Source organism: Hypomesus nipponensis, chromosome 23 (genome assembly GCF_054491055.1).
Source record: "Hypomesus nipponensis isolate SF chromosome 23, ASM5449105v1, whole genome shotgun sequence".
NCBI lineage: Eukaryota > Metazoa > Chordata > Actinopteri > Osmeriformes > Osmeridae > Hypomesus > Hypomesus nipponensis.
In genome coordinates, this window is record NC_140383.1 from 22724862 (window position 1) to 22735349 (window position 10488).

The following is a 10488-nucleotide window of genomic DNA, read 5'->3' on the forward strand; positions in this document are numbered from 1 at the left end:
ATTTTAACGCAGTAAAATAGGAACATAATTTAGCAGCCTTATATCAATCTAAAAAATAATGCACGTTTTACTTATTGATTCGACATTTGTTTATCGACTTGGGAACATTAAGAAAAAAGTTCGTTCCGATTCTAATAGGCTAGTTCCTCTATTGTGAATAATACATTTTATATTAATATTATATGTAATATTATATAGCTTAGCCTACATATGAAAACGTTTACTTCAAAGTTTGGGATATTTTACTGACTTTACTAAGACTTTATTCAGCACAGACTTCTAGCATAGAAACAGGTTTATTAAAGGTATTCTTTATCAACATTGATTATACTCTTCAGTAGCCTAATTCAATACTTACATAAGTTGGAATGGTACAGACGTAAACATACACATTAAATAAATAATGTATTTAATAAAATAGTTAAGTTGTCATAATAGATATGTGGGTTGAATGTATCTCTCTTGGACAGCAATTTGCTGAGACAGTACAAGGGTACAATAACTGAATACTCTTAAAAATGCATATGACATTTTACTGCAATTAAGTGCCATTTCACGTAATGTATTACTAGCTGTGTGAACACTGAGAGAATACCGACACTGCAAATAAATACAGTTCCTACAGACGTGTATGACATTAAATCTGGACCTGTAAGAAAGCTTGCTGCGACGTTGACAGTAATTTCTTGGAAATTCCGACGCTCGCACATTCAACCACACTTAAATCAAGGTCAAGGCCACCCAGATACCTCTTTCTGATCCGTGCGTTGATAAGCGGAGCCTCATAGCGTGGATTGGTGCCAACCAGAAGAAGCAGATCCGCCTCTTCAATACCGGCAATGCGAGTGTTCAACAGATAGTTTGAGCGCAGGTCAGACCTACAATCAAAGAAGCCGCACCCGTCAGATATAGTCACAGTTCGACCAGGTCTGTCTGTCTGTCCCGTCCGCCCCCCCCCCCCCCCCCAGTGTTACTCTCTGCCTTGCCTTACCCTGCCCCCGTCATGGGGAACATCTCCTCAGTGCAGAGGTGATCACTGTTCAGACGATTCAGCAGGTCCTTCAGGGCAACAAGGGCCTCTGCATCCACCATCCCCCCAACAACAGCAGCTACCTTGTTACCTTGAGCTCCTTGTAACTGCAAATGAGAGCACACTTTAGGAATACATTTACATGGCTAGGCCTCAGACAAGATGAAGTGTGCTCTGTATTTATTAACATACATATTGGTGGGTGCTAAACTGGAATATTTAGTGTGTCACATACTACTCCAGCTACACGAGTCAGCACATCTTCCCAGGAAGTGGTCACCAGCTGGCCGGTCTCATTCTTCACCATTGGCTGGGTGAGCCGCTGTCGCTTCAGCCCGTCGTAGGCAAACCTGCCAATCAGGAGAGCTGAAGAGTTCAGTGTGAATGATGACTGGACCAGAGCAGAAATTGTGAATCAAAGCTACAAAAGGTAACATTATAAAGTCGATTCAAATATGAGTGCTCCCCAATTCTTATCTGATTGACTGTGCTTTCTTCAAGATCAGGTTTGACTGCCAGCGGTTTTAATAATGAAGCTAAGAAAAAAGGTCCCCCTCGCCAAAGGCGATTGGCTAAACAGGATGGCTGGAACATAAATGGCTGGAATGTAGCTGGCTGCTCCACAATTTGAAACAAACGTTCCACTGGCACTGAGCTGTCTGCGTTGCTGAACAACTCTCAAAGGGCCTCATTAGCTTACACAACATGTTTATACGGGACAAAACTTCGTACTCACTGTACCTTTACAACTGGACCAGAGAAGATAGTGTAAATTAAGTCTGGACCAGAGAAGACAGTGTAAATTAAGACTGGACCAGAGAAGATAGTGTAAATTAAGTCTGGACCAGAAGACAGTGTAAATTAAGTCTGGACCAGGGAAGACAGTGTAAATTAAGACTGGACCAGAGAAGATAGTGTAAATTAAGTCTGGACCAGAAGACAGTGTAAATTAAGTCTGGACCAGAGAAGATAGTGTAAATTAAGTCTGGACCAGAGAAGATAGTGTAAATTAAGTCTGGACCAGAGAAGATAGTGTAAATTAAGTCTGGACCAGAGAAGATAGTGTAAATTACGTCTGGACCAGAGAAGACAGTGTAAATTAAGACTGGAGCAAAAGGTGTTAGTCCATACTGGCTTCATGTGGTCCTCTACCTGGTCTTATCTGAGATCCACTCTTCATTTATGTCCTCGTGTAGACGAGGAAGGACCCTCATGACTTCCCCGGCCCGGGTGCTCACCACAATGTTGCTGCCCACGGCGTCTAACACATCGATAGACTCAGTCTTCCTGTGAGGAATCCAAGGAGACGACTGTAAGAATCACAAAATAAGGCACATTCTAGGAGAGTAGGAGTGTATACATGTGCAAATGAGAAAGGACTGTGGAAAAAATGTGTTTGTCAATTACAGTGAAAACAGACCTTTCTTGACTCTGACCACCAACTTTTAAACAACTATGTGCTTCTAATCCTTGATCTGACATGCATTATTTCTCCGGGGCTTTGAATAAAATAATAATGGAGCATTTAAAGTCATGGAAATGTAATAATGGAAACGATTTCAACAGCTCATGCGACATAATAGCAGAGAATGTCCACACCTGGTTTCCCAGGGACGGGCGGTGAAGGCATAAGGTTTGGAAGTCAGCGCCCCCACAGGGCAGATGTCGATCACGTTCCCAGACAGCTCCGACATGAACATCTTCTCCACATAGGTGCCAATCTGGAGGTCGTTTCCCCTGCCCGTGGTTCCCAGGTCTTCCACACCAGCAATCTCACTGGCAAAGCTGAAATAGAGGAGTACATAGGACAAAACTAGCCCCTAGGGAAGACACTGTATGTGTGTACTTACATTAAGTCATTTAGCAGACGCTCTTATCCAGAGCAACTTACGTAAGTAAGTACAGGGACGAGGCAAGTAGGGTGAAGTGTCTTGCCCTTATGCACGGCCGGAAATTGAACCGGCAACCTTCTGATTAATAGCCCGATTCCCTAACCGCTCAGCCATCTGACCCCCCTACTTTGTCCCTTGGACTCATTGGTCGGACTCACCGTACACAGCGAGTGCACTGGATGCAGCGAGTCATGATGGTCTTGATGAGGGGGCCGATGTTCTTGTCCTCCACGGCTCTCTTGCTCTCCGTGAAGCGACTCCGGTCGCTGCCAAACATCATGGACTGGTCCTGTGGTGACACCGTTGTGAAACAAACACACGCATTCATTTAACCGTAGCCTTTAGCTTGACAGCTCTCAGCTCCAGAGGTAAAGTAAGTAAGTCAAATTCATTTATACAGCGCTTTTCACTGACAGGGTCACAAAGTGCTTTACAATGTACATTGTCAATATAACATACATGTGTAATAATAAACAATAAAATAAATAAAAACAAGTTAAAATAAGCAAAGCACTTGTGAGGCACAGATCGATTACCTGTAGGTCACATTCTCCCCCCTGGTCACAGATTGGGCAATCCAACGGGTGGTTAGCCAACAAGAATTCCATTACTCCTTCTCTATCAGAAAACAAAGACAACACATGGTTTCATGGTTGTAAAAGTTGGTTCCACCAGTTTAATACAACAAGCTGACCAACAACTATCAATTCATGACCTACAAATGCTCCCAACCTATCAACTAGCCTACTACAATCGAACTACACAGTTATGCTACCTGTGATAATTACTGTTAATGGATGAAGTCTAGGAAAATAGTGGCTTCTATTTGTACCTGGCCTTCCTTGTTTTGTCAGAGTTTGTTAAGATGTTCCAACCTTTCATGACTGGCATTGCACATGCGGCCACCGGCTACAAGAAATGTGTCACTCAAGATGATATATTGTTAAGTTATTCACGTCCTACAGGATGAGGATGTATACAGTACGTTACTGACACCTGAAAGCTTCATAACACGTTTGATTACCTTAGGCGCTTTCTCAATCTCTACCAGACACATCCGGCAGTTGCCTGCCACCGACAGACGTTCGTGATAGCAGAAACGAGGGATCTGGATTCCAACCTTCTCGCATGCCTGAGACAAGTTTTCAACATATTGTGAACTCAACCTACTGCAAACAAAGCAGATTCTATGAGATCACTGCCGGTCATAGTCTGGGTTAGTCACCTGTAGGACAGTGGTTCCTGGCTCCACTCGAACAGGATTTCCATCCACAAACACCTCTATCAAGTTGCTAGCAGCTGCTGTGGCTACAGAACAAGCTGGAAACACAAATGAAACACAAAGCAGAATTTTCTAGTCAAATGGTTTCAACATTTCACACTCAGTTTGCAGCTGGTTTCAACGAACATGACTTGATGGATAAAAAAGTTGCTCTGGTTTTCAGTAAACACATTTACGCAGGGGCGTAGCCACGGATAGGCATTGGTAGGCACAGGCCTACCCAATTTGTTGTAAGGTCTACCCAAAAACGAAAATATATCTGAAAAATTATGCACCGGGTGCACATCGCAAAGTAAATAAAACTAAAAAGATGCCTTTATAGGCCTACCCAAAAAGATACGCCCTGCACGGTGAATTTTTTATATGAGCAGTGTAAAAGTAACACATCTGCACGTAATATATATATATATATATATATATGTGCGTGTGTGTGTGTGTGTGTGTATAGGCCTATACTATAACTGCTTGTCTCATTATAGCTACAGTCTGGCGTTCATTCTCTTATTTGCTCTCTGGCAAACCTGTAATCCTGACGATAATCCCGGAGTGGAACAAGGTCACCAAGAGTAGACTTGCGTTTAACAAGCGATCATGACTGAACAGTACTAAACGATCAAAATAATACATCGATCCACAAGTATGGAAATATTACCATTACTGGTGGTGGCGGGAACGCCCCCTTTGGTTAGCGTCACAGCTGAGAGAGTGCGGCTCACTGCAGGCAAACGCAACATCCTTATGATAAAAAAAAAATTACAAACAAACGTTACTGCACATCTTTAGCAGTTGGTAGATTTTATGGAGTTTACAATCGGTCACTTCTAAAGTTGCAACATAAACACGCTGTATTTTGTAACCTTAAATTGGGGTACATGATAGCTATTATTGGCTACAATTAAATTTGACGTCCTCGGTTATCCACTGTTTGCAAAGTTGGCTAAACTAAGCGAGATAAGGAAGGCTACGCACATAGCGATTATAACGCTAACCCTAACCTATAGGTTAAATGAGTTCGTATACAGTAGGCTAACTACAACAGCTAGCTATACCCCAATAGCATACGTGTTACGTGTATGAATACAATGTTATTTTAACATTTCAAAATCTTAAATCTATTATAATCCGTACCTTGCCGCTGCTCAACCCTGACCCAGACTGTGTAGTCGGTGACTGTGCACTCCTACTCAACTGCGTCACGGTAAATTCAATTGGACAAACCCAGCAACTATAAATTAGTTGACCTAAAAATGTAAATGACAATATCGGATGTTATGCATTCCTGACTCATAATACAAATAACTCGTTTGTTTTAAATGGTCGCATAGCCAATAACACGGCCTGTTTTAGGTCATATGCACAGAATGTAAGCTATTCCAAAGCATGTGTTGACCAGATATGTTGTGTTTAATAGCGGTAATAATAAGTCTATAGATGTTAATAGCCTATAATTGCAGCAGTTGTTCCCAGCAGGACTTGCTCCAGATGTAGACAATATGAGACCATATGAGATCAATATCCAAGGATGGTTGCCACTTGCCAGAGAGAGGGAGATAAAAGGAAACATCTGCATTCCCTTTAAAAAAAAAACTGAGCCTACACAAAATCAGGAAGACAGCCAAGGAAAACTTAGATCTTGGTACGGGGCGAAATATCTCAGCTTCAACAAATTAGTGTTTACAGTCCTTATGCTGGCTGTATTCTCTGACCTTGGCGAATTTACAATGTGCAAGATTGTGTTTGTTCCCTTGAGACTAACCACCACTCCTGATAGGAGATTAGCAATAAACAGAAAGTAACACATGGAATAAAGTCTAAACACAACATATATTAAACAGTAGATTTATTGATATTATTTTGCTTCAAATATATTAGAATCAACAAATACGTAACTAAACAATACTTAACAATATGACACAAAGATACATTGCATGAACCCTTCAAGTAAAGGTTGCGTAAACTAGGATAAAATATCTACTTTTTCAAATATATTGGAGTGTATCATTACAAAAGCATTTCATCCTACAAAAAACAACTAGGATGAATATTTCTTAATACTAAATCTGCTTTTAATAACTCGTATAGGAGCTGTGCTGTGGGCTGTTTTTTTTTTTTTTTCAATGCAAATGTATCACATACTACTAGTAATACTAAGACTAACATAATCTATAACACTCAGGGTTTCCACTAAAGTGAATTTTTCAGTTGAAAGTTAGTCTTCAGAATAATGAGTCTACCTGGAAATGAAACAACTAGAAACAAATCCTTTCACACTAAAAAAGAAATCCAATATGGAGTCACATGAGGATGGGAATGTAATGATCAATCACTTACACCTGGAGGAAAATAAGCAGAGCTTATAGCTATGCAAGGTAACTCATAAAATGAAAGAACTGCAATCACAGGACAGACAATTCCGTGGGTTCCTCTGGTGGATTCTCACCTGCCAAAGACACAGACTCAGTTGCTGAGATGGACTGACTGAGTTCTCGTAGTGAATTCTTGGTGATGTCAAGGCACGAGCGCTTCAGGAGGTGGCGAACCTTCTTGCCCAGAAGCATGTAGAGAAGAGGGTTGACACAGCTGTTGAAAAAAGCCAAGCTAGTGACAAGGGGGAAACCTGTTTTCAGCATATTGTGCAAGTAGAACGACGAATGGATGGAAATCTCCATTAAACTGAATGCATGGAAGGGGACCCAGCACAGAAAGAAAGCTAGAATGACTGCAGACACTGTTTTGGAGAAACTCGACAGGCGGACGGAATCTTCAGACTGATTCACTTTGATTGCCAGGAGAATGCCGGTCACGGTGATGGCACCAAAGGGTAGCAGGAACCCTACCGTGGTACGGACGGCCACCATGGTCATGTGCCGCAAAGCTGCCGCGCGACCGTCGTGGACATGGAAGTTGTTGAAACACACCACCTTGTTGTGTAACTGGAAGGTGTCACGGAATATGAGGGTGGGGAGGCTGAGGACGACGGCTGAAGCCCACACCCCCGCGCACACCCAGCAGGCCCGCCACACCGAGCGCCATTTCTGGCACCAGCTCAGGTGGACCAGGGAGACGTACCTGTCTATGCTGAGGACGGTGAGGAAGAGGACACTGGCGTACATGTTCATCACAGACACAAAGGAGTTGATCTTACACATAGCCAGGCCAAACGACCAGTGGAAGTCTCGAAGCACGTAGTCTATGGAGAAGGGTAAAAACAGCACAAACACAAAATCGGCTACAGCGAGGTTAAGCAACCAGACGCTGTTCACTGTCCGCTTGCTTTTAAATGCTGTCACCCAAATGACAATTCCATTTCCGATTAGACCCAGGGCAAAGGAAATACTATATATGACCACAGAGATAACGTGTGTTGGTTCCGTTTGAGCATAGTCCCCTTTTATGTCTTCCAAATCCCCGTACTCCATGTAATCTTCATAGCTGTAGTTTCCAAAGTCCTCCGAGTAATTCATTGTTGTATTGTTGTTGAACGTCTAAGAGAGAGAAAAAAAAACGGTTTTATAAACTTTGCATTACCTTTGGGCGTTATTTATTGATATGAATATCGTTTCAATATCATTTACGCATTCCAAGGATTGTCTATGTTTTCATTGTTATCAAACAGGATGAACTCACCAATGTTTTTGTTCTTCTTGTTCCTGATAATGCAGCTTGGCAAACGTGACCTAGGAAGTGAGAGTCGTCCGTTCTGTCAGCAGAATGAACAGAGGGCTTCCTAAGGATGTGAGAGAATAAACAGAGACTTTTCCCTCAATCGGGTCTGCGATGAGACCTTTGTTCTTCTCTGTTTATTCATCGCATTATTACCTTGTGAATGGTGTACACTGCAGCCACATACAATGATTTAAAAAAACTACCGTTTTTATTATTTTATGGCCGACTCATTGCTTTATAGAAACATACTTTACAAAGTTTGACTGAACTTACAGGCTTAGAAATGTATTATGAAAAGTTTTTATAGCTGGAATATACTCTTTTTTTTTTCTTTTTTTTTCAGCAATATAGTTGTAAGTAATCTTGTATTTTCGATGTCTTCGAACAAAACATAAAACTTGATGTTCTGACCAATGGCACCAGAAGTTGATATAGGCTAGTCATTATGCCTCTACATACCTCTCGCTGGTTTCAGCCAAGATCGGCCAATCCTTTTTAAATAGGATATAATTCAGTCTAGAGTTGTTCCAAATAGACCCAGAACTTCCAAAAAAGCAGAAACGTTCCTAAAAGTCAAATACGTGTCATTTTCATTCGTTCCGCTCGCGTTCCATAACTTGCCATTCTTGATGAAGCTATGTAGTTTAATAAATCTCTTAACTAGTTTTTAGTTTATGTAGTTTCCTAAAGCCATCTTCTCCCCATTCCATCCACAAGCTATTCGGCAGCAGCATATATAGGCTTCTGTTGTGTACATCTGAGACGTAGGCGTGTCCACTGACGCTTAAGGTCAGAAATTTGGAAAAACTGGAGAGGAGTAGGATTGCAATCAAAAAGCAAAACTTCATTCCAGGTCAACACCAGATGGTTTATATTGAGGATCACTTTAACCCTTAGGCTATTAAAAGCACACAAATTCAAGACGGAGACAATTACAACACATTCTCCCTTACCCCATCACAAAAGATAACGGTAAAAATGTGCTATTGATCTAATAACTTTCAGTCAGCATCGATCTGAATGAAGCCTTATAGATTTTTAGCACAGTTAAGGCCACTGTGATTTTAGATCACTGATTAAGTCAAAAGTTGTAGGAGGTTTAATATTGGTCAAACAACCAAAACTATTCCCCTAGGTTTAAATGAAGAGGGGCATACTGAGAAGTGTAACATTAACCAAATATGCTGAGAAGAAATTAAGGCTCTAAATCTTATACCTACTCCATGATTATTGTAAATCGGAGAGAGAAAGACTGAGAGGCGAGGAAGGAGATGAGGAGATGAAGAATCGAAAGAACGATCTCTTTTATACCCAACTATTACCTGTAGAACAACCAATCAGACCATATCTTGACCCTTACTGATCAACTGTGAGACCCATCAAGAAGAGACTCCGTCCAGCAACTCCAGACAGGGGCGGTTCTACACGGGGGCCTACAGGGGCCAGGGCCCCTGTAAAAATATCCCTGGCCCCCCCTGTGGCCCCCTTGAGCTGACTGAAAAAAAAGTTAAAAAAAAAACATTTGTTTTTCTTCTTCTAAATCAAATCAAATCAAATTTATTTGTATAGCCCTTTTTACACGCAAGCATGTCACAGAGGGCTTCACATACGCCCATAGAACTGCCCCTCAACCAACCTAAACCCTCAAGGGTTACTTCTTCTAGTAGTCATCATGAAATGAGGAAGGTACATTACAGGCTTTTTTGCCCCAGTAAATACAAAAGTTAGAGAAACATATCAAGGTATTGAAAGAGCTGAAGAGCTGGAAGAGGTAGAGCCAGAGCCGTTTGTATGATTTTAATGTAAAGCAAAACTAAAGTATTTAATGTTTAAATATCATTTGTTTGTTTTTAATGTGCCCCACTGATTAAACACTGGCCCCCCCTTGGCCCCCCCAGTAAAATGTGTCTAGAACCGCGACTTAGATGTTAGCATATGAGAGGTGGGGACAGGGTGACACCCAGCCTTACAAAGTTGAAAACACTATTGACTGCTGGTCATTCATGCAAAAACCAACTCCCCTGTGACTCCTTGATCAGATCAAAGCCACATCTTCATGTCATATCTGCTTACCAACCCACACTGAACTGCTTTCTCTGGGGCCCATTCTGCCCTGAGAGGGGTACTGTGAGATAATGCATAAAGACTGTGTATGTGTGTGTCCGTGCGTGTGTGCGTGCGTGAACTTAAAGCATTACGGCGGGTGTGTCAGCGGTGCCAGGCGGTGTTGAAAGGTCACGCCAAACATCCTTTCCTGAGGAGGCTCTGTCTGGAAGCGGATTTACTGGAACGAGGACGTTCAACAGCTTTTGTTTGCAGGCTGCTAAACAGGTACTGACATTGTCCACTCCCAAACAACGCAAAAACATGTTGTAACCCTGTCCCTATCCTACCATGCCACCTGTTACATTGGATTGATTGTGAAAACATTTTCTCCCATTTTTTATGTTTTACCTTAATGTCGAAGGCAGTCAAGATGACCCAGACAGGGGGATAATTCATTGCAGACACTATTTCATATTTATTATGAATTATTCAAGAGCTGTACTGTTGTGAAACCATCTGTCTTAGCACATAACCAATGTCAAAATGTGTTATTTCAGTTTCTGAACTATTTC

General features: G+C 41.7%; 2 protein-coding genes across 8 annotated transcripts; both read right to left on the reverse strand.

The window, feature by feature from the left end:
- Positions 1-637: 637 nt before the first annotated feature.
- LOC146234945 (NADH-ubiquinone oxidoreductase 75 kDa subunit, mitochondrial-like) lies at positions 638-5442 on the reverse strand. Its single transcript, XM_084689019.1, has 12 exons — positions 5333-5442; positions 4857-4939; positions 4148-4242; positions 3947-4054; positions 3755-3831; positions 3459-3540; positions 3081-3211; positions 2630-2815; positions 2183-2317; positions 1266-1380; positions 992-1137; positions 638-878 (listed from the first exon to the last, which is right to left on the reverse strand). Exons 2-12 carry the CDS (start codon positions 4936-4938, stop codon positions 638-640), a joined length of 1398 nt encoding a protein of 465 aa, XP_084545145.1. The 5' UTR covers position 4939; positions 5333-5442.
- Positions 5443-6009: 567 nt separating this feature from the next.
- On the reverse strand, positions 6010-8605 carry cmklr2 (chemerin chemokine-like receptor 2). Of its 7 annotated transcripts, XR_014741623.1 has the most exons (5): positions 8330-8605; positions 7832-7931; positions 7042-7689; positions 6645-6784; positions 6010-6537 (listed from the first exon to the last, which is right to left on the reverse strand). XR_014741623.1 is itself a non-coding variant. In XM_084689028.1 (4 exons), the coding sequence occupies exons 3-4, from the start codon at positions 7666-7668 to the stop codon at positions 6713-6715; spliced, it is 699 nt and encodes a 232-aa protein (XP_084545154.1). In that variant the 5' UTR covers positions 7669-7689; positions 7832-7931; positions 8330-8605; the 3' UTR covers positions 6010-6712. The 7 variants fall into 7 exon arrangements, 6 of the variants coding, with proteins under 6 accessions (XP_084545154.1, XP_084545153.1, XP_084545152.1 ...); XM_084689028.1 differs by having other exon boundaries at positions 6010-6784; XM_084689027.1 differs by having other exon boundaries at positions 6645-7689; positions 8330-8604.
- Positions 8606-10488: the final 1883 nt, after the last annotated feature.

What these genes read in the sequence shown, in the direction of transcription:
- LOC146234945 (XM_084689019.1), bottom strand. Translation starts at nt 4,938, where the DNA reads ATGTTGCGTTTGCCTGCAGTGAGCCGCACTCTCTCAGCTGTGACGCTA. An exon ending in CAGGAACCACTGTCCTACAG is followed by an intron (nt 4,055 to 4,147) that starts GTGACTAACCCA and finishes AACTTGTCTCAG; the next exon opens with GCATGCGAGAAGGTTGGAAT. An exon ending in CAGTGCACTCGCTGTGTACG is followed by an intron (nt 2,816 to 3,080) that starts GTGAGTCCGACC and finishes CCTCTATTTCAG; the next exon opens with CTTTGCCAGTGAGATTGCTG.
- cmklr2 (XM_084689026.1), bottom strand. Translation starts at nt 7,668, where the DNA reads ATGAATTACTCGGAGGACTTTGGAAACTACAGCTATGAAGATTACATG.